Raw genomic sequence first — 23,897 nt, 5'->3', positions numbered from 1 at the left:
TCAAGCCTCAGTAATGGCAGATGCCCCTCCCCTCACCAAGCTCAAGCTTCCCAGGTCAACTTCAGACTGCTGTGCTGGCAGCAAGAATTTCAAGCCAGTGGATCTTAACTTGCTGGGCTCCATGGGGGTGGGATCTGCTGAGCAAGACCACTTGGCTCCCTGGCTTCAGTCCCCTTTCCAGAGGAATAAATAGTTCTGTCTCACTGGTGTTCCTGGTGCCATTGGGGTTTGAAAAAGAAAACTCCTACAGCTAGCCCAGTGTCTGCCCAAAGACCCACCCAGTTTTGTGCTTGAAACCTGGGGCTCTGGTGGTGTAGGCAACCGAGGGAATCTCCTGGTCTGTGGGTTGTGAAGACTGTGGGAAAAGCATAGTATCTAGGCTGGAGTGTACTGTCCCTCACAGCACAAAAAAAAGCAGGGGTTGCAATCCTAGTCTCTGTTAAAAAAGACTTTAAAACAACAAAGATCAGAAAGGACAAAGAAGGGCATTACATAATGATAAAGGGATCAATGCAACAAGAAGAGCTAACTATCCTAAATATATATGCACCTAATATAGGTGCCCCCAGATTCATAAAGCAAGTTCTTAGAAACCTACCAAGAGGCTTAGACTCCCACACAATAATAGTGGGAGATTTTAACACTCCACTGTCAATATTAGATGGATCAGTGAGATGGAAAATTAACAAGGATATTCAGGACTTGAATTCAGCTCTGGACCAAGTAGCCCTAACAGACGTCTACAGAACTCTCCACCCTAAATCAACAGAATATACATTCTTCTCAGCATCATACTGCACTTACTCTAAAATTGACCACATAATTGGAAGTAAAACACTCCTCAGCAAATGCAAAAGAATGGAAATCATAACAGTCTCTCAGACCACAGTGCAATCAGATTAGAACTCAGGATTAAGAAACTCACTCAAAACTGCACAACTACATGGAAACTGAACAACCTGCTCCTGAATGACTACTGGTAAATAACGAAATTAAAGCAGAAATAAAGAAGTTCTTTGAAACCAATGAGGGCAAAGACACAACGTGCCAGAATCTCTCTGACACAGAGAAAGCACTGTTTAAAGGGAAATTTATAGCACTAAATGCCTACAGTAGAAGGCAAGAAAGATCTAAAATCGAAACCCTAACATCACAAAAGAACTAGAGAAGCAAGAAGCAAACAAATTCAAAAGCTAGCAGAAGACAAGAAAAACCAGATTGGAGCAGAACTGAAGTAGATAGAGACAAGAAAAACCCTTCAAAACATCAATGAATCCAGGAGCTGGTTTTTTGAAAAGATTAAAAAGTAGGTAGATTGCTAGCTAACTATTCCAAACAATAGAAAAAGAGAGACTCCTACCTCTAACTCATTTTATGAGGCCAGTATCATCCTGATATGAAAACCTGGCAGAGACACAACTAAAAAAGAAAATTTCAGGCCTATATCCCTGATGAATATTGATGCAAAAATCCTCAATAACATACTGGCCAAATCCAATATGTTATTGAGGATTTGAGCAGCACACCCAAAAGCTTATCCACCACTCCAAGTTGGCTTCATCCCTGGGATGCAAGGCTGATTCAGCATACACAGATGAATAAACATAATTCATCACATAAACAGAACCAATGACAAAAACCACATGATTATCTCAATAGATGCAGAAAAGGCCTTCGATAAAATTCACCACCGCTTCATGCTAAAAACTCTCAATACACTAGATATTGAAGGAATGTATCTCAAAATAATAAGAGCTATTTATGACAAACCCACAGCCAGTATCATACTGAATGGGCAAAAGCTGGAAGCATTCCCTTTGAAAACTGGTAGAAGAAAAGGGTCCCCTCTCTCACCACTCCTATTTAACATAGTATTAGAAGTTCTGGCCAGGGCAATCAGGCAGGAGAAAGAAAGAAATAGGAAGAGAGACAGTCAGGTTGTCTCTGTCTGCAGGTGACACGATTGTATATTTAGAAAACCCCATTGTCTCAGCCCAGAATCTCCTTAAGTTGATAAGCAACTTCAGCAGAATCTCAGGGTACAAAATCAATATGCAAAAGTCACAAGCATTCCTATACACTAATAACAGAGAGCCAAAGCATGAGTGAACTCCCATTCGCAATTGCTACAAAGAGAATAAAATACCTAGGAATACAACTTACAAGGAATCTGAAGGACTGCTTCAAGGAGAACTACAAACCACTGCTCAAGGAAATCGGAGAGGACACAAACAAATGGAAAAATATTCCGTGCTCATTGATAGAATCAACATTGTGAAAATGGCCATACTGCTCAAAGTAATTTATAGATTCAGTGCTATTCCCATTAAGCTACCATTGACTTTCTTCATAGAATTAGAAAAAACTACTTTAAATTTGTAAGGAACCAAAAAAATGGCTTGTATAGCCAAGACAATCCTAAGCAAAAAGAACAAAGCTGAAGGCATCATGCTACTTGACTAGATATGAGCAAAGACTTCATGACTAAAACACCAAAGGCAATGGTAACAAAAGCCAAAATTGACAAATGGGATCCAATTAAACTAAAGAGTTGCACAGCAAAAGAAACTATCATCAGGCTGGATTTGGTGGCTCATGCCTGTAATCCCAGCACTTTGGGAGGCTGAGGCAGGCAGATCACGAGGTCAAGAGATCGAGACAGATGGGTGAAACCCCATCTCTACTAAAAATAACAAAAATTAGCTGAGCATGGTGGCACATGCCTGTAGTCCCAGCTACTCGAGAGGCTGAGGTAGATAATTGCTTGAACCTGGGAGGTGGATGTTGCAGTAAGCCAAGATCATGCCATTGCACTCCAGCCTGGTGACAGAGCGAGACTGTCTCAAAAAAAAAAAAAGAAAAACTATCATTAGAGTGAACAGGCAACCTACAGAATGGGAGAAAATTTTTGCAATCTATCCATCTGATAAAGGGCTAATGTCCAGAATCTACAAGGAACTTAACTTTACAAGAAAAAATCTACCCCATCAAAAAGTAGGGGAAGGATATGAACAGACACATTTCAAATGAAGACAACTTATGTGTCCAGTTATCTATACGTGGACACTTGAATTGCCTCTATTTTTTGGCTGTTGTGGTTAATGCTGCTGTGAAAAAGGGTATGCAAACATCTCTTTAAGACCTAGCTTTCAGTTCTTTGTAGTATCTACCCAGAAGTGGAATTGTTGGATCATACAGTGATTCTATTTTTAATTTTGGGGGGAACAGTTACACTGTTTTCCATAGCACCTATATTCCCACCAACAGTGCACAAAGATTCTAATTTCTCCATATCCTGACCAGCAGTTGTTATATTTTCTCTTTCTATTTTAATTATCCCATGGCATGTAAAGATGTGGATTTTCTTTTTTTATTTTTATTTTTATTTTTATTTTTATTTTTTGAGACGGAGTCTTATTCTGTGTCAGTGATGTGATCTCAGCTAACTACAACCGCCACCTCCCAGATTCAAATGATTCTTCTGTCTCAGCCTCCTGAGTAGCTGGGACTACTAGTGTGTGCCACCACACCTGGCTAATTTTTTGTTTTTAGTAGAGACAGGGTTTCGCCATGTTGGCAGGCTGGTCTCGAACTCCTGACCTCAGGTGATCTGCCCACCTTGGCCTCTCAAAGTGCTGGGATTACAGGCGTGAGCCCCTGGGCCTGGCCTGGATTTTTTCTTTTTTTAAATAGTAGCCATCCTCGTGGGTGTGAAGTGATAGCTTATTGTGGTTTTGATTTGCATTTCCCTAATGATTAGTGACTTTGAGCATCTTTTCATGTGTTTATTGGCCATTCATATGTTTTCTTTGGAATGTATGTTCAAGTCTTGGAAATCAGGGTGCATTGGCTTGCTAAAAGCTACTCCTTGGAAACAGAACTCTAACTTTTAGTTTTGGTTGTCACATTCCGTGGTGATGTCAGGGACAAATATAAAAATTACCAAATATTAATCCAGTGTGAGAATAAGTGAACTTCAGTTGAATATTTGAAAACTGAGCATAATACTATTCAGGGAACCTGAATTTCAGTTTTAACTGTAAGTATATAAAAATCTTAATACTCATTATCTGCAACTTAAGAATCAAAGATTCCCTCCCTTTTCAAACTCAGAAACTGAATAAATTTGGACGTCAAAGGATGCTTTATCTTTCTTTCTGCTTATATCCTTCTAGGAAGGAACTTAATATCTGTACTCTGGTTTTATAACGGTTTTTCTCACTTATGGTCAGATTGTTCTGGCAATTGACTACATCAGTACTTTGGTATTTATGACAAAAGTTGATTTTTTAGCTGACATGCAAAAATTTTATTGGGAGGAGTAGCAATGATTATGATTTTGATGAGACATTTTATTGTAATTGAAAGGAGTTTTATTTAGTATAAAATGTCTGTTTTTTTTTCCATTTACAGGTTTCTGAAGGATTGTCATTCTTGCATAGCAGTGTGAAAATGGTACATGGAAATATTACTCCTGAAAATATAATTTTGAATAAAAGTGGAGCCTGGAAAATAATGGGTTTTGATTTTTGTGTATCATCAACCAATCCTTCTGAACAAGAGGTAATGAAAGTTTTAGTCTTCTAATTTTTAAGGCCAGGGAAATGTTGATTACATCTGGAATGGACTAAAGATGTTATAAGCCTTATAAATACATGGAAATAGGCTATGTGGTACAGTGGTATGTTTAGATGTACAGCCTTGTAGAAAATTTCTAGTGTTAATTGCACCTATAAGTATTCTTTGGCACATTACTTCCACAGTAGTTAATGTTACTTGAGAAAAGGATGCCAGAGTTAAATAAATTTAAGAACTATTGGGTTAAATAGGGTTTTTTTTTTTTTTCTCAGAACGTCATATGTAATAACACATGTGACTCTCTAGAAGTGTTTCCCCAGTTTACTGGATCATGAAATATTCTTTAGGAAGCATAATAACAGCAATAGCAATAGCTAACGTTCTTATTGAAACACTTTTCCACACACTTTCTGTACTTATTTAATCCTCGCAATGATTCAGTGTGGTATAGAATAATACAGATAAGTAGGCTTAGAGAATTTTTTAAAAACCTGCCTAAAATTAGGAAGATGGTAAGTAATAGAGCCAGAATTCGAACCAGCCTTTCTGCTTCCAAAGCACCTTTTCTTAATGATTAGGATACCTGCCTATTTATACTTAGAGAAACACTGCATTAAATCAATTCTGTTTTGTGTTGATTGGGTCTGCATGGCATAGAAGATCCTTGGTGATATGGCTCCTTATGTTGTATTTTAGGTTTTTATTATATATAGTTGTTAGAGGGTCCGTGATTTGACCTAAAATTTGTAATTTGAACAGCCATTTTTAAGGTAATAAGAACTAACTAGTATTGGTTGAATATATACCATTAATGGGTCACACACTATGCTATGTCAAACTTCCACACATTTGTTTAATCCTTACTACAATCTTTTGAACTTTTTAACTAAATCACATAGCTAGTTAGTGAAAGAACAAATTTCAAACAACAGTCTCTATCTTAGCTAATACAACTTTTGAAGCCTGTGTATCATAAAACATGAGCCAGACCTTCACATGTTCATATTAGATATTACATTGATAATTTATCTTCTGGAAGAGACTCCAGTAATCTCAGTTGTAACAGTTATTTCTCAGTTTGTTGTATGAACTTTTTTGCATTTGGGGATTTGGGAATTTGGGGTTTGAAGGTGTGGTAGCATTTTTACTTGCATGACTGAGTAGAAATTTAAAGATAGATTGCTACTGCTTGATAGTGATTTGCTTGAATTTGAAGTAACCCGTGTAATTCCTTTTCTTACTACAGCCTAAATTTCTTTGTAAAGAATGGGACCCAAACTTACCTTCATTGTGTCTTCCAAATCCTGAATATTTGGCTCCTGAATACATACTTTCTGTGAGCTGTGAAACAGCCAGTGATATGTATTCTTTAGGAACTGTTATGTATGCTGTATTTAATAAAGGGAAACCTATATTTGAAGTCAACAAGCAAGATATTTACAAGAGTTTCAGTAGGCAGTTGGATCAGGTATTTGCCTATAAATAATTTGCTTGCATTAAAAAATTGATTAAACATATCATTGATTTTATTTCTAAAATGTGTTCAGAAAATTCTCTAAATGATGAGTATCTCATTTTAAGTTTGCATAAAATCAGTTTAATTTATTATATTTTATTTTAATAAAATTACAAGTAACGCAGACTAGGCCAGGTGCAGTGGTTCACACCTGTAATCCCAGCACTTGGGGAGACCCAAGGCAGGTGGATCTCTTGAGTCCAGGGGTTCAAGACCAGCCTGGGTAACATGGCTAAACTCCATTTGTACAAAAAAAGTATATAAAAAAATTAGTTGGGCTTGGTGGCACCTCCCTATAGTCCCAGCTTCTTGGAATGCTGAAATGGGAGGATCACTTGAGCCTGGGAGGTTGAAGCTGCAGTGAGCTGTGATTGCACCACTGCATGCCAGCCTGGGGTGAAAGAGTGAGACCCTGTCTCAAAAAAAATTTTTTTTCAAATAAATAAAGAGGACTAGTTAAAGTTTGTTCCTAGAACTTTAATCATGGCATTTGAGTAAATATAAATACTGGAACATTTTACTGAAGGAATAGAAACAATTTTGAGTATTAAGGATACCAAAAAAGTGTTTTGTTTTACAACAGTAGAATTAATAATTTGTTTAAAATTTAGTCAGTTTATTTGTAGTAAAATATTGAGTACATTCTTAAATGCTTTCTTAAATAGACTTAATAATGTAAGTGTATATATCTTTTTAAATATTTTATACTCACATTTAATGTTATCACTCTTTTCAATAGTTGAGTCGTTTAGGATCTAGTTCACTTACAAATATACCTGAGGAAGTTCGTGAACATGTAAAGCTACTGTTAAATGTAACTCCAACTGTAAGACCAGATGCAGATCAAATGACAAAGGTGAGTACATGTGGATTTCTGCCTAAGATGGAGAGACAAAAAAATGAGTTAAAGTAGGTTAAGTTTTTTCTCCCCCTCAGAGATCCCTGATCTGAGATTAAGTTCTTTTAAAGCAATAGTCAGATATAGCCCCAGATAACATCTGTATTCTTGAATGTATTAAATATTCAACTTTGCTTAATTTTACACAGCTAAATAATTTACATACATAATTGCTCTGATAGAAAATTAAAATTTCAAATAGAATGCTAACCATCACAATTAAGCATACATATGTTCTAGACTCCCAGAGAATTCATAGTCCTCTATTTCACTCATATAACCATGGATTTCGTTTTATTTTGTTTTTAGACAGAGTTTTGCTCTGTCTCCCAGGCTGGACTGCAATGACGTGATCTCAGCTCACTGCAACATCTGCCTCCCGGGTTCAGGCGATTCTCGTGCCTAAGCCTCCCAAGTAGTTGGGATTACAGGCACCAGCTGCCACACCCAGATAATTTTTGTATTTTTAGTAGAGATGGGGTTTCTCTGTGTTGGCCAGGCTGGTCTCCAACTCCTGACCTCAGGTGATCTGCCCGCCTCAGCTTCCCAAAGTGCTAGGATTATAGGCATGAGCTACCATGCCTGGCCAACCATGGTTTTTAACTAATAACTGGAATTTTTATGCCTTCAAGTTATTTTATTTAATCTTTCAATATTTTAGACTTATGTAAAAGAAAGTTTTTACCCAGCCAACTCACAGGTACAGATTCCAAAGATTTGAACTTAAAAAATAATTGGTTTTCTTATTCAGAGTTTTATAATTCAAATTTATATTAAAGTGATCTTCAGCATTTTGCTAAATGTTTCTGAATTTTTTTTTTTTTTGCCATATTGTGACAGTTTTAGATATGAGGAGTACTTTCAACTTAACATTTATCAAAATACTTTATTTCAATTTTTTTTTAGATTCCCTTCTTTGATGATGTTGGTGCAGTAACACTGCAATATTTTGATACCTTATTCCAAAGAGATAATCTTCAGAAATCACAGTTTTTCAAAGGACTGCCAAAGGTTCTGCCAAAACTGCCCAAGGTTTGTTGTTGATAGTTTCTTATTAATAATCAGGATTTTAGAAGTTAAAGTTTATTTTAACTTACTACAATAACTTTCCCAAGGAAATAATATAACTTTGCCTGAGGTACATAAATGACTATAAAACGCTGCCAACTGAAGCCAGAAGTTCAGTCGACCTGTTTCTTGCATGGTTCAAAAATAAGTAGAATAAAAATTTAGAAGAGTACTAGCTAGGCAAAGACAGCAGTTGGACATTAAAGGTCATTAGAAGAGTCCATATGCTATCATGTGGAGTTCACTGTCTCACCAGCAGTTAAAGGGATACTTCTGTTAATGTTAGCCTTTCCAATTCCTTTAACTACTCCTTCTCTGACTTATTAAATCATGAGTCTAATATAGTTTTTTAAATGTTGGTGAATGCTGAAGAGGCATTGGTTGGAATACTGGTAATTCCTGGTTGTAAAAGCATTTTCAGTGTTTAATCAGACGTTTGTTGGTTACCTACTGTTTGTCTGAGCCTTTGCTTAGATGCTATGGAGAGTAAAGAGGAAGCATAAAATATTGTCCCTGATCTCAGGCCCTTATAGTAAGTGTAGGTAGGGTTAACATGTGAAACAGTTAATAGTACGTGATAGTGTGTACGTTATGTGGTATGAATCATAAGTAGTGAAGGAATTAAGAGGAGAAACAAACATACCAGTGAAGACTAATTAGGGAAGGTTTCCTACAGGTAGGGTGACTGTGTATCCCCTTTACGCATGACCTTTCCAGTTTATGCTGTTTGTCCTGGCATAATTAGCAATAGCATCCTATTTTACTCTCAAAATATACCAGTTTCAACCATAAATTGTATAGTCACCTTAACCTAAAGGGATTGGAGGCTTTAGACTTTAGTATTAATTAATACTAAAGACCTGAAAAAATGTTCATTTTTTAATAAAAAAACATTTTCACCTTTCAGCGTGTCATTGTGCAGAGAATTTTGCCTTGTTTGACTTCAGAATTTGTAAACCCTGACATGGTACCTTTTGTTTTGCCCAATGTTCTACTGATTGCTGAGGAATGCACCAAAGAAGAATATGTCAAATTAATTCTACCTGAACTTGGCCCTGTGTTTAAGCAGCAGGAGCCAATCCAGGTATGTTATAGATATTTTTGTGTATTTATCTACTGTTATTCATGATGATGACTATCACTGAAAACAAAAGGAATAAATATATGAGTTTAAAAAAAACTGAGATAAATGTATGAGACTTTCTTGTCCATTAGTCAGAAAGCTGTTTTACATGTTTGAAGCGAACTATTTTTAAAATTATGATTGAACTTTGCAGTTAAATGTCTACAACTCTCCGTAAGTTACTATCTCAGAAAATAAACTGCAATGAAATTCTGTGTGTGTTATACCGTTCTTTATGTACTATATATATACTTTGTAGAAAGTTACATGTTTAGGAAAAGAAATACTTGTTTTTCTTGAAATATTTTTTATTGTTTTGTTGTTTAAGTCTTTAATATTTAGGTGCTTTGTGCCAGTTGTTTCTCTCTATTTTATTGCTAATAACTACTCCCACTAGAATAGGAAAATGTTTACAGCACCGTGGAAATAATGTGTGTGTGTATTGTAAGTGAAAAAGTAATAAGTCTCTTATGTATACAATATATATTTGCTAAATTCAAGGTAATTTGGATTTAAGAGCAGTAAGGTCACACGCCTGGGTCGAATTGGGGCTTCATCTCCTTACTTGAAGTATGACTTACACTGTTACCATCTTAAAGCTTCTGTTCCCTCTGCTACATTGAAAAGGATTGTTGAAATTAAATGAAAATTTCTGGCATGTAGCAGATATAATTACGTTTCTACCACTGTATAGTAATAGCTTATTTGTTATGTATCAACTGTCTGATTTAATGGTTTTATGATTCTTTGTAGTCCTTCCCTTGAAAGGAGGGGAACAGAAGGAAGTATGTGGTGGTAAAGCTAGAGTTTCTATGGATTAGGGAAAGAACGAGTGAGGGAGCTGTAGCTTTTGAAGCAGGCTTCCCCCAGATGGTCAAGGTGTCATGAGGGAAAGGTGGTGGAGCTGCTGTTCCCTAAGCTATGCATCAGTCAAGATAGTATCCTAAGGAACCTATAATCTGAATTCTTACTTGCCTTCCTTCTTTTTTCTCTTAGTTGTCCAGTTAAAAATACCTTTTGGGCCAGGTGCAGTGGCTCACGCTTATAATCCCAGTACTTTGGCGTGCCAAAGCAAGCAGATCGCTTGAGCCCAGGAGTTCAATTCAAGACCAGCCTGGGCAACATGGTGAAACCCTGTCTCTTCAAACAAACACAAACAAGCCAGGTGCCTGTCTGTGGTCCCAGCTACTCAGGAGGCTGAGGTGGGAGTATCACCTGAGCTTAGTGAGTTCGAGGCTGCAGTAAGCTGTGTTCGTGCCACTGTGCTCCAGCCTAGGTGACAGAGTGAGACCCTGTCTCAAAAAAAAAAAAAATTCTTCCAAATATTCTTACCTGAGTCTTGGCAAAACTAATTTCTGCATAAATAGAAGGGACAGCATGTTCCTTATAATTTAGGCATGTGGAAGAATGATCAGGGACAACTTAAAAAAACATTTTTTTCTGAAATTAAAAAATATATACAAGAGATAGGGTCTTGCTATGTTGCCTTGGCTGGACTCAACTCCTGAGCTCAAGCAATTCCCCTGTCTCAACCTGCCAAATAGCTGGAACTGCAGGTGTATGCCACTGCACCTGGCTTCTAGAATTTTTTCTTACACTCCTCTTCAATTCTATACTTTCTCTTTTTCTCTTGAGCTTCATAGAAGCCAAGTGATGGAATTTACTTCTTTGGGCTATCTCACTTTACTGGGTTTTTTCACCTTGTAGCTTCCCAGTAGTTGGTACATGTGGGCAAGTAATAGATTACTGTAGATATGTGAGAGTTAGGAGATTAGTTTTTATTTAATTAACATTTAAACTGAGAGCAGATGTTAAATATTGTGCCTCTAGAAATGTAAGAGACTTGATTTGTATGTTTTTGTCTTCCATGCCTTCAGGCTAGCAACATGGTGAGTGTCACAATATATGAGTTATTATTTTGAAGAAGCTTTACATTTGGCATATACTGAATCTCTTAAAGATTCCAGGTTTCAATACATCATTTCCCTTTTCTAAACAGATTTTGTTAATTTTCCTACAAAAAATGGATTTGCTACTAACCAAAACCCCTCCTGATGAGATAAAGAACAGTGTTCTACCTATGGTTTACAGAGCACTAGAAGCTCCTTCCATTCAGATCCAGGTACAGTATTTGATTTGTTTTTCTTTAATGACGATTTTGATTCTCAAATCAGAAGAAGAGGTGTAAAGTATATTTTGGATTTAAGTCATAAAATACATAATAGTAAATATATTTATCTATTGAGTTACATTATTGATGTACAATAACTAAAATATATTCACTCCTGATTTAAAGAATCAATATATTGTAAGTGAAAAAAGTAATCAGTCTATGTACATAATACCTGTATCACGAGGTAGATTTGTTTATATGTATCAGAAATGTACTATTATGGAAGAAGATTTGATATATTGTAGTTCGTATTATTGTATGTCTTCTTATTTCTGCTTCTTTCTAAACTGATAATTATGAACAAAAGTTCCGAAGAAATTTTCTTTTCTCTTTCTATGCCATTTCCTTTTTTCTTGAAACTGAGTCTCGCTCTGTTGCCCAGGCTGGAATGTAGTGACACAATCTCTCCACCTCCTGGGTTCAAGCAGTTCTCCTGCCTCAGCCTCCCTAGTAGCTGGAACTACAGGCAGTCACCACCACGCTTGGCTAATTTTTTTTTAGTAGAAACAGGCTTTCACCATGTTGGCCAAACTGGTCTCGAGCTCCTGACCTCAGGTGATCCTCCCGCCTCAGCCTCCCAAAGTGTTGGGATTACAAGCGTGAGCCACCATGCCCAGCCACATGTGCCTTTTTCTCATGAAAACATTAAGTAGGTATTTTCCCATACTCATGATTTTCCTTCATGCTTGGTAACTCAGTTTTCTATGTAGAGAGGCTATTTCTTCTGCAATGAAGCTAATTTGTGTAGCAGGTAGTTGGAAAAGCAGACAGTAATTTAGTGTAACTGTTCTTAATGTATGTGTAGTCATACTTTGTTTCACAAAGGTAATCTTAAAACACCATATACTTGGCCAAACTGTAGTTATGTAGTCTTTGTGATTAAAATTTTGGTTCTAAGAGTTCTTTGTCTGAAAGAAATTCTGGATCACTATTAAAAATGTAATTTACTCAAGCCTGTAATCCCAGCACTTTGGGAAGCCGAGGCGGGTGGATCACGAGGTCAAGAGATCGAGACCATCCCGGTCAACATGGTGAAACCCCGTCTCTACTAATACAAAAAATTAGCTGGGCATGGTGGTGCGTGCCTGTAATCCCAGCTACTCAGGAGGCTGAGGCAGGAGAATTGCCTGAACCCAGGAGGCGGAGGTTGCGGTGAGCCGAAATCGCGCCATTGCACTCCAGCCTGGGTAACGAGCGAAACTCCGTCCCCAAAAAAAAAAAAAAAATGTAATTTCGTTTTTTCACTTTGAAAATACATACTTATGTTAAGAACATCTCGCTACACAATGGTTCATAGTAAAAGCTTCTAGTCTCTGGTGCCAGTATAGAAATTTTAATGAAACATAGGATTTTGTTTTTTTAAAAGTTATTTACTCTAAAGCTTTTTTTCTTAATATGAACCTGATACTACATATTTAAGGTCACTTTTTGGACTTAATTCATTCTTTGTCTGCTAAGTTATTTTGTTGGTTCAAGGCTGTGAGGTTGATGTTAACATTTTTTTCCTTATAATTAGATTTGCCTTCTTAAAGGTGAGGGTATGCTGCCTTTGTCCAAATGACATGGATGAGTGGGGAAGGAGTGTCTACCTCTATTTCTTAGTCATTTCTAAAGAAATTGTGACTTATAGCTTCACGAAACATTTTCACAGGCCCTGTGCAGCCAAGCTTGTTTTATATTTAGTGATACTAAAGAAGAAGGAGTGGAAGATTGAGTGATATGAAATCCATTTTTCTTTATAGTTAGTTTGGCCAATAAACGACTTTTGTAACTTTGCTAAGTTTTGGAAACCAGCATTTCTTTTTCCTTTTTTTTTTCTTTTTTTCAGATAGTCTCACTCCGTCACCCAGGCTGGAGTGCAGTGGCGTAATCTTGTCTCACTGCAACCTCTGCCTCCCAGGTTCAAGCAATTCTCATGCCTCAACCTCCCAGGTACCTGGGATTACAGCCGTGGGCGACCAGGTCTAATTTTTTTTGTATTTTTAGTAGAGATGGGTTTTACCATGTTGGCCAGGCTGGGGAAACCAGCATGTCTGGTATCATTCAGTGTAAAGTTTAGTCATGAAATTAGCACTGCTTGATTGATAAAGCATATATAAACAATTGGGAGAATCCTAGAGAAAACAAGAAATAAGAAATCTTTTCTTCAGGGTTCTTGCAAATAGTAGGCTAGAAAGTAACATCTGAAATTCAGTTTTAAATTGAAGTTTTTAAACTTAAGTTTTAGAAATATTTAAGAGGCTAGAGATTGTTCTGAAAACATTTGGAAAGGTAGAAGATGGTTTGCAAAAGGTAGAATTCTTAAAAAGAGGTGTTTAAACATGTATATCAGACACAATTTTTGAAAATTAATTTACCTTTTAAATTGATATCAAAGTTATGTTCATCACCCCCACCCACCACCCATTATAGAGAAAGTGTAAAATAAGCAGAAGTTTCTGAGAATTTGCTAGACTCGTTGAGGTTTGATTTTGTGTTTTTCAATCTCCTGTTATTAAGTTCCTCATCCAGCTGTTAATAAATTTCTCATCCTGGGCTGAGTCCAATGGCTCACACGTGTAATCTCATGGCCAAGGTGGGTGGATCACCTGAGGTCAGGAGTTCAAGACCAACCTGGCCAACATGTCGAAACTCTGTCTCTACTAAAAAAATACAAAAATCAGCGATGTGTGGTGGTGGGCACCTATAATCCCAGCTACTCAAGAGGCTGAGGCAGGGAGAGTTGCTTGAACCTGGGAGGCAGAGGTTGCAGTGAGCTCAGATCATGCCACTGCACTCCAGCCTGGGCAACAGAGCGAGACTCTGTCTCCAAAAAAAAAAAAAAAAAAGTTTCTCATCCTTTCTCCTCTTTGGGATAGAGCTCTCCCCTATGTGATTTAGATAGAATTAAATTTGCCTCTTCATAACCTGCTGCTCTGAGTTTGATTAGATAGCATGGTACTTTCCAGTTGCTTTTTAGTAATACAAGTGTTAGGGAGCCCTTTGTTGTAAGTCTGTCTCTGTCTCTCTATCTTAAAGGCTGATCTTCTGTAAGGAAGCTCCTTACAGGAACATAGTATCCCACTGACTGCTAACCCTTAGCCATTCTCTTCTCCCATCTGTGGTCCTTTATTATTTTTATTATTTATTTATTTATTTTTGAGACAGACCTTCACTGTTGCCCAGGATTGCATGCAGTGGTGCAACCTTAGTTCACTGTGGCCTTGACTTCCCATGCTCTTCCAGGCTCAACTGATCCTCCCTCAGCCTCTCTAGTAGCAGTGACCACAGGCACACACACCTCCATGCCTTGCTCATTTTTAAATTTTATCACCCACTTAATTATTAATAGTTCTGAGTGGATATAAATAATTAACTCTCTTACATTTGCCTTTGGAAACCTAAGAATAAGTTAAAGCAAATAAAGTATATCCCGGTGTTTTGATAACAGATTCTTAGTAGTTAATTTATTTCTATCTGCAAGCTATAAATGAATGTCTTGAAGTTTGTCTGGTATTTTCAGTAGCTTCCTGCGGATTCACATTTGTGCTTCCATTTTCCTCAGTGATCCCTTCTCCTATGCTTTACTACAAGGATCATCTCATAAGGTGCCCGAGATGTGTGTACTTTAGTCAGTTAGTTCTCAAGCCATTTCTTCTTCCTAGCTCCCAATTATCCCTTTGTTTTCCCCAATTATTCCCAGAATTACCAGTTTTCATTTCTTCTATGGCACCACATTAGTTAATAAGAATGTTTTAAATTTTCCCCCCACTTCTGAGTTATGCTTGCTTTAAGTTTCAGAATTTGAAAGTACTTATAAATACAAAAAAAAATTACAATTTGCTCTTACAGATGACCGTTTTCAGATATATCCTTCTAGTCTTTTTTCCTAAGCCTGTAGATAGACACAGGTACCTACACATTTTAAAAATTGGGATTGGGCGCAGTAGCTCACACCTGTAATTTCAGCACTTTGAAAGACCGAGGTGGGAGGATCCCTTGAAGCCAGGAGTTTGAGACCTGCCTGGGCAACATAGTGAGACCCTGTCTCTACCAAAAATAAAAGATGATAAAATTAACCAGGCATGTGGTGCGTGCCTTTAGTGCCAGCTACTTGGGGGGCTGAATTGGGGAGGAGGATCACTTGAGCCCAGGAAGCTACTGTGAGCTGTGAATTTGCTACTGCACTCCAGCCTGGGTGACAGAGCAAGACTTTCAAAAAAAAAAAAAAACAAGAAAAAAAAATTTTCATTGAGATTATATAATACTCTATCTTCAGTTTTCTTCTCAAAATGATTAAACACTCTTTTAAGGCCAGAGTCAGTGGTTCATTCCTGTAATCTTAGCACTTTGCGAGGCCGAGGTGAGAGAATTGCTTAAGCTCAGGAATCTGAGACCAGCCTGGGAAATGTAGTGAGACCTTGTCTCTACAAAAAATTTAAAAATTAGCTGGGCATGGGCTGAGGCAGGTGGATCACCTGAGGTCAGGGGTTCGAGACCATCCTGGCCAACCTGGTGAAACCCTGTCTCTACTAAAAATACAAAAAATTAGCTGGGTGTGATGGCACGTGCCTGTAATCCCAGCTATTTGGGAGGCTGAGGCAGGAGAATTGCTTGAGCCCAGGAGGCGGAGGTTGCATTGAGCCAAGGTTGTGTCACTATACTGCAGCCTGGGCAACAAGAGTGAAACTCCATCTCCAAAAAAAAAAGAAAAAAATTAGCTGGGCATGGTGGCGTGTACCTATAGTCCCAGCTACTCAGGAGGCTGAGGCCAGAGGATCGTGCATGCTTGGGAGGTTGATGCTGCAGTGAGCTATGATTGCGTCACTGCACTCCAGCCTGGGTGACAGAGCAAGGTCCTGTCTCAAGAAAAAAAAAATTAAAATTAAACACTCTTTTAAATATGTTTTTTTAAAAAAAGTGTTTGTATTTTATATGGATATATAGCTAAGAGAGTCACGAGTATTTTTACATAATTTCATACTTGATTTTCTTTTGTGAAAGATAGCAAAACTTAGGTGTTCTTGTTATTTAAACATAAATGAGGACTTGTGTTATTAGCGAAAGAGATTAGGAATGAGATCAGGAAGTTTAGATACCGTGCACTAGTTATTATGACCTAGTATTGACTTTGAGTAATGTTTTCTGAGCTTTTTTTCTCATCTGTAAAACTGAAAAGTGATTATAGCGATTCATTCATTTTTCAAAGAGTTGTTGAAAGGACAAAATAATATATGTGAAAATTTATTTCAAACTATATGACAGTTTAGCCATGCAAATGCAAAACTTTGTAGTATCTGAGAAGAGATAAGAGAGTCTTTCCCTAATATTGATTCAGTTTATTTTCTTGATAGGAGCTCTGTTTAAACATCATTCCAACCTTTGCAAATCTTATAGACTACCCATCCATGAAAAATGCTTTGATACCAAGAATTAAAAATGCCTGTCTACAAACATCTTCCCTTGCTGTAAGTAAATGGCATATTAATTTTTGTTTTTCTTTCACTTGTCGGTGCTTTAAATCGTTTTCTTATTATTTAATAACCCCTTTATGTATTGTTGGTATATTTCATCTTGGCTGTACATAACCTGTATATAGTACTATAAAAATGAGCTGTGGTTTTGATACATAATTTATAATATTGCATTCCTAACCTTACTTGCTGTCCCTTTACTTTGAGTGCTTCAGTAGAAAAGTTGGGTGATTATTTTTTTCTTAATCCTTTTCTGCTATAACTCAATTTATTTTATTGTTAGTTTAAAAATATTATGAGAGTTTTTTCTTAATCCTTTTCTACTATAATTCAATTTATTTTATTGTTAGTTTTAAAATATTATGAGAGTTTAAGTTGGTATCTAAGCCTAAAAACTTGTTGAATAGTTTCCTTTTATAAATAGTCTTTATTTTTCGTCATTGGTCTCTAAATTTCTTGTTCCTCACTGACTTGCCCACTTTTTAAAAAAGTAGAGTACAATAAAGCAATAAGTTAATATGAATACGAGTAGGAGAAATCGTTGTACTAAAAAATGTAGGCCAACGGGGTAGTTGCCTCCTTTGAATACAAAATTTGAACACTCAGTTACTTGTTAGTCAGGGAAGGTAGAATTAATAATGAAGTTTTCATTATCTCATATTGAAAGCAATAAATGTCCCCAACCTTTTCTCTAACACTAAATATAAAATTTATCACATTGATATTTCTTTATAGAGGTAATATTGAATGCTGTCTTCAAAATAGCAGCTTTAAAGAGGGAGAAATTTTCTTCTTTTGCCTGACCAGTTCTTTATATTGATGTTCGATAATGGGCATATTATTAAATTTGCATTTTGTAAAGCTAGTTCTCTGGAGATCCCATCTGTCTTTATCTGGTGGAATGTGAATTTAAATAAAAATAAACATTAGCTTAATAAAATTATAGGCAAAAGCAATTTGAATGATATGATTTTATCTTAGAGCCATTGAATCTATTTTAGTTCATGTTTCTTGGTCAAAAGGCTTTGAAATGGAAAATGCAACACCAAAGTAAGTTAAAAAAAATCATTATTACTGAAACAAACAAGCATGAAATGACATGAAGTCAAGAAGCTTGAGTTCTTATTCTCACTTTGTTACTAACTACCCCTGTGACCTTGAAAAGTCACTGTGCCTGAGTCTTCACTATCATTAGAAGTAGCTGTTTTCTTTGAAATTCTCAGTTTTATGGTTGAATTTGCAAAATAGGTGATAGTAAATATGCAGCTTAAAATTCAGTTTTCAGAATGTGCTTTAAAAGATGCTGTAATCATACTATATACCTTATTTTATGGCAGCATAAATTTATTTTAACACACATTTTCTCAAAGTACATATTGTAGACCAGGCATGATGGCTCACACCTTTAATCTCAACACCTTGGGAGGCTGAGGTGGGAGGATCTCAAGCTAATGAGTTCCGGACCAACCTGAGCAACACAGCCAGACCTCGTCTTTACTAAAAATAAAAAAATTTAGCTGGGTGTGGTGGTATGGCAGGAGGATCACTTGAGACCAAGAGATCAGGGCTGCAGTGAGCTGTGATTGTGCCACTGCCCTCCAGCCTGGGTAATGGAGCAAGACCCCTCACCTCAAAAAAATTTGAAACCAAAACCAAAGCAAAACAAAGGTACCTGTTCTAGTTCGGTTATGAATATATGCAGGGATATGTAGAAATGAGAAAAGCATGGATACTTAAATGATCTGAATTGCTGCCCAGTGATATTTATGTTTCTTTTTAAGATGCCAACTGGCTCTTAAGACATGTTGTTTACAAGAAGTTATAATGAATGTATGTATGTTAGAACAGTAACTATGAAATGGATTTACATTGTATATGTCACCTTTTAAGTGCATTTTGCATAATACTTTCAGTGCTTCTGCCTACCTTCAGAGTGGCAAATAGGAATTCCTAAATTGTATTCATAGTCCTATATCTCTAAAAGCTTAAAATTCTAACCAGGAAATTCCTGAATCATGAGTTAGAATTGTATATTAATACTCCTCCCTGAAAATAAAATGTTTAAAAATTCTACACACAGGTAAAATGCTCCAAGAGCTGTATTCATTCATTACTTACATTACAAATATTTTATATATGTTAAAAGTAAATAAAATTAAACTAGTATTTTCAGTTTTGCTTAGACTATATATATAGATATATATCTATACATATCTCAGTAGAATGCAACCATTCTTTTATAAAACTGATTATGTGTACAAGTTAAGCATTCAGATACGTTTTTGAATTTATAATATCTCTTGTGTTTGAATTTCAGAAAACAATTGTACATTATTTTTTAGAAATGGAAATTTTTTGTCATTTTTCCTGTAGTACTATGGTGCTTTTTTAGCCAACAAAATTATTTTCTGCCTTTCTTGTTTTTTTTTTTTTCTTGAAAACTGGAGTTTTATTGATACTGTGGTCCTGACTTAAAGATATTCTATCTTAAGAAATTCCAGCTAAAGTAGAGTATAACATATTTACCAAATAGTCAAATGAATATGGAGTTTTGATAACAGCTTCTAAGTAAGAGGTCTTAATAACTGTATTAATGATATATCTAGAAATAGAAAACAAATATATGGACACCTTCACATGTTAAAAAATTTAGTTTAAGAATGAATTGAACCCAAATTAGAGTAAAATACTGGAATGTGGGTGAAATTGATCACTTGGTGGAGAGAATGTAGTCCTTTTTATTATTCACATGTCCCTAAAGAAGTGTTCTTATTATAGTAACACATATGTAGTAAAATCTTCTCAAATTTTAATCACTTTAAAATGTTACAAAATTGAAGTCATTCCTTGTCTTTAGCTCACTAGTGACCTGGTGAAGCAATCATAAATTCTTTGTGAAACAAGCCAAAAAAATTAGTAAATTGATAAAGGATGAGAACCTCTAAATCTACTTTTATTCTTGAGACTTTAACATATTTATATGAAGATTAAGTTTACACTTAAATATTTTGTTCTAGATTTTGAAAACTTTGACTAATGCAATTTACATCTTTTAATAGGTTCGTGTAAATTCATTAGTGTGCTTAGGAAAGATTTTGGAATACTTGGATAAGTGGTTTGTACTTGATGATATCCTACCCTTCTTACAACAAATTCCATCCAAGGAACCTGCAGTCCTCATGGGAATTTTAGGTAGCTGAAAATTTATTGTCATTTGATGCTATTTTATCATGCAAATAAGTTTTCCAATCTGTAAAGCCATTATACTCTACTTTGTGTATACAGCATTTCATAATTGAAGAATGATGTGATAAATGCCGTAATACAACTTTTCTCTTTGTGTTAAGTTTAGCAAAAGCAGTAGAATCTTGACATTTTTAAAGGAATAAGATATTTAAGAATTCTAGCTTTATAAATATCATTATGGCATATAGTTTTCCCCATAAAATGGTACAAAGAGAGACAAACAAAGCTACTGGAAATGCTGATACTGGTCTTAGTAGTAATACCTGAGGTTTATTTGGTACTCAGTTTGTAAGAGGCAAAGTATTTTCTCTGCATTACCTTATTTTATTCTTCCCCAAATCCAATGAAATAGGTACTGTTGTTTCTATTTTACAAGGAAATTGAAGCTCAGAGAGGTGAAATAAGTGATTCAAGATCATACAAGTGATAAGTCATAGGAGCTGGTTTTCTAATATGTTTAAATCTTAATTAGTATATTTTGTGGCTGACTGATACGCTGATGAAGCATATTAGCCTTAAAGCACATTCTGCTCTATCAGCGTAATTGCAAATAACTAAGAAACTCTGAAATCATTTATATGTTAAAGCTACGAAAGTCCAATCTGGAAATACCAGGGGTCTGCTGTACTAATAAAGCAGGCATAGCTATAGAGTCACAAAAACATTAACAAATTCATTTTTTATTTAATTTGAGGTTCTTTGTTAATTTTTAAGAAAAACTGTATTATTTATCCATGTATTCTTAATACCTACTACAGTGCTTGGCCTATAGAAACTGCCCAGTAAATATTTGTAGGAATAGTTAGCAAGTATTTATTTTGGACCTCTGTAGACATAGAAAGTACTCTTGGGATATCGCATGAATCTTTTGTGCTGAAAGAAGTTTGCCTTCTTGGCTGGGTGTGGTGACTCACACCTGTATGCCCAGCACTTTGGGAGGCCGAGGTGGGTAGATCACTTGAGCCCAGGAATTTGAGACCAGCCTGAGCAACATGGCAAAACCCTGTCTCTACTAGAAATACAAAAATTAGCCAGGCATAGTAGCATACACACATAGTCCCAGCTACTTGAGAGGCTGAGGTGGGAGGATCACTTGAGCCGGCGAGGTTGAGGCTGCAGGGAGCCATGGTCATGTCACTGCATTCCAGCATAAGCAACAGGGCAAGACCCTGTCTCCAAAAAAACCAAAATTGTCTTTTTGAGCAGAAGTTTGGCGTAGTGGAAATTCGAGCCCTGGCCCTAATCCTGGCTCTATCAGTTCCTGAGGTGACTTTGAAAAGTTTATTTATCTAATGAGGATGAGACTAACGTCATTTTAAGATTCTTGTGAGACTTCACTGAAACAAATAAAGGGAAAATAATAAGCATAGTGCTCAGCAAATAAGCATTTAGTAGGTGCCCAATAAAGTTACTATTTGGGTATATAAGTCATGTGCACATTAAGCGAATAATGGGGGATGGTATGTTACAAAGCTTTGGATTATATACAAAACACTTAGAGCTCAAAACCATTAAGAGAACGAGGAGGAAATATACTCATTTTACTAAATGAAGGCTTTGTGGTTAGATGTAACAAGTGGGATCTTGAAGATTGAGTAAATAGGTGAGACAATAGGGAAGGATTTTGTGAAGTTGAATTCAGTTATCAAATTTCAAACATGTTGAGTTTGATTTGCTGAAGAAGTGAATAAAGGTCTAGGACTTATATTTTGACTGTACCTATACTTACACCCTTAAAATAGATGACTTGAATATGATTTCTGAAACATATATTTAGATGTTTCAAAATAGAAGGGCATTCTGTAACCTTACTACTGCACAATAAGAATTGAACCTGGTTCTTATAAGCTTCTAATGTTATGTTATCATTAAATGTGTTCTTAAACCAAAAGAACACAGGATAAATATGTCACGGTGTTTAAATCTGGCCTGATGATAAAGGCTGAAGTCATTCTAATTCATATGTAAGAACATTATTCTAGGCACTGATTAGGAAAAATTTGTACCACATACGTTATCAAGGGATTTAATATACATATATTATTTTTGTGATTTCTATGAATTTATGGTGTTAACTTTTAAAATTTGTCACATTCTTTTCTATCAGGTATTTACAAATGTACTTTTACTCATAAGAAGTTGGGAATCACCAAAGAGCAGCTGGCTGGAAAAGTATTGCCTCATCTTATTCCTCTGAGTATTGAAAACAATCTTAATCTTAATCAGGTAGGAATATTTTTGTGCTTTATTCATTTTATTCAGCTTACTGTTTTCTTGACATTAGATATATAAATATATTACACAGATTGGTTAAAAAAAAAAAAAAGAACAAGAATATGCCACAGAACTAAATGAAGAAAGTTTGTGGGGTTGAAGGATAGATTTTTTTCTTTGAACATATTTATTCATTTTTTTTTCATTTTTTTAAAATGAAGTTCTGGGGTACATTGCAGATTGTGCAGAATTGTTACATAGGTATACACATGCAGTGCAAAGGACATGAACTCAGGAAGGATAGATTGTTAAAGACTTCATTGGTAAATAGTAAATGAGAAGAATGTTGAAAAATATGTAGGATTTGGGACTACTTTAAATCTGGGGCTGGAAAATTGGCATGAACAAAGAACAAAGTTATAGAATGTGTTTGGGGAGTGTATTCATTATTTATTTATTGCTACAGAACAAATTACCACAAACTTAGGGGTTTAAAGCAACACACTTTTATTATCTCACAGCTTCTGTGGGTCAGGCTAGGACATGGTTTGGTTGGATTCCCTGCTCAGGGTTTCTCACATTGCTGCAGTCAAGGACTTGGGGCTCATCCAAAGTCAGCTGGGGAATGATCTACATGGTTGTTGGCAAGATTCAGTTCCTATTGGGCTGTTGTACTTAGGACCTCCGTTCTTAGCTGTCTGTTAGCTGGATGCTACTGTCCGTTCCTAGCCACATGGGCCTTTCCAACATGGCAACTTGTTTCATCAAAGCATGCAAGAGAGAGTCTGCTAGCAAAACTGAAGTTACAGTGTCTTGTAATCAAGGAAGTGATATCCCATCACCTGTGCCATATTCTCTTGCTTTAGAAGTAAGTCTCAAGTTCAGCCTGCACTCAAAGATAGGGAATTCCACAAGGGCATGAATAGTGGGAGGAGGAGATAATTGGAGACTATTTCAAGAGTCTATGCCACTGAGAAGGAATAATTCAATTTGGTTGGATATGTGTATGTATAATACAGTAGGGGAATAATAGGAGAAAAATAATTTGAGACTAGAATAGGTAGACTTTAAATGCCTGTCTGGTTTAGGTATTTGAACTTTCAAGGTATGGTAAATATTTGAGTAAAGGAGTAACGTGTCCAAAGATTATAATGGAATTGTCTCTCTGCATACCTCTATTGCTGTTTGTGACAGCTGTGTTCTTATGTGGCTGATTCTTCCTAAAGAATAGAAACTCTTCAAAGGCTGGTTATTATAGCTTATTCTTCATTATAGCCCCAGCGCTTATTGCAACAACAGAAGCAAAAATGTTTATTGAATTGAGAGAAAATTCGGATATAGAGTATAGATGAGCCACTTTGGTTCACAACAGAACTAGTATTTAATGAAATATAATGGAAAAGACTGAGTTGGGTTACTGTTTAACTGAGAGCATCAGAGATGGATAGGCAGGGAAGATTTAGAATTGAAAGTGAATTACAGCAATGAGGGAAGCAGAAAGCTGGAAGTTGAGAGCTTTTGGCATTGGGGAGAGTGCTGAGTGAGCAGTTTTGGAGGTAGAAAAATTTATAAAACTATCAGAACCAGTATTTCATTTGAAGTAATAGGGTAAACCTCTAAAAATTTGT

At 36.1% G+C, this 23,897-nt stretch overlaps 1 protein-coding gene across 2 annotated transcripts in view; it reads left to right on the top strand.

Annotated features, from left to right (window-relative positions):
* The window catches only part of SCYL2 (SCY1 like pseudokinase 2), an 84,010-nt gene that overhangs the window by 48,936 nt on the left and 11,177 nt on the right, over nucleotides 1–23,897 (top strand). For both annotated transcript variants that reach the window (XM_012469257.3, XM_064376821.1), the window contains exons 5-13: nucleotides 4,414–4,563; nucleotides 5,825–6,046; nucleotides 6,834–6,950; nucleotides 7,899–8,024; nucleotides 8,968–9,144; nucleotides 11,183–11,305; nucleotides 16,690–16,803; nucleotides 19,869–20,001; nucleotides 22,163–22,281. In XM_012469257.3, coding sequence (XP_012324680.2) covers nucleotides 4,414–4,563; nucleotides 5,825–6,046; nucleotides 6,834–6,950; nucleotides 7,899–8,024; nucleotides 8,968–9,144; nucleotides 11,183–11,305; nucleotides 16,690–16,803; nucleotides 19,869–20,001; nucleotides 22,163–22,281 — 1,281 coding nt within the window. The remainder of the gene's footprint in view (nucleotides 1–4,413; nucleotides 4,564–5,824; nucleotides 6,047–6,833; nucleotides 6,951–7,898; nucleotides 8,025–8,967; nucleotides 9,145–11,182; nucleotides 11,306–16,689; nucleotides 16,804–19,868; nucleotides 20,002–22,162; nucleotides 22,282–23,897) is intronic.

Source organism: Aotus nancymaae, unplaced genomic scaffold (assembly GCF_030222135.1).
Source record: "Aotus nancymaae isolate 86718 unplaced genomic scaffold, 86718_ANA_hifiasm-v0.15.2.pri h1tg000016l, whole genome shotgun sequence".
Taxonomy (NCBI): Eukaryota; Metazoa; Chordata; class Mammalia; order Primates; family Aotidae; genus Aotus; species Aotus nancymaae.
This window is presented reverse-complemented; position numbering and strand designations above follow the sequence as displayed.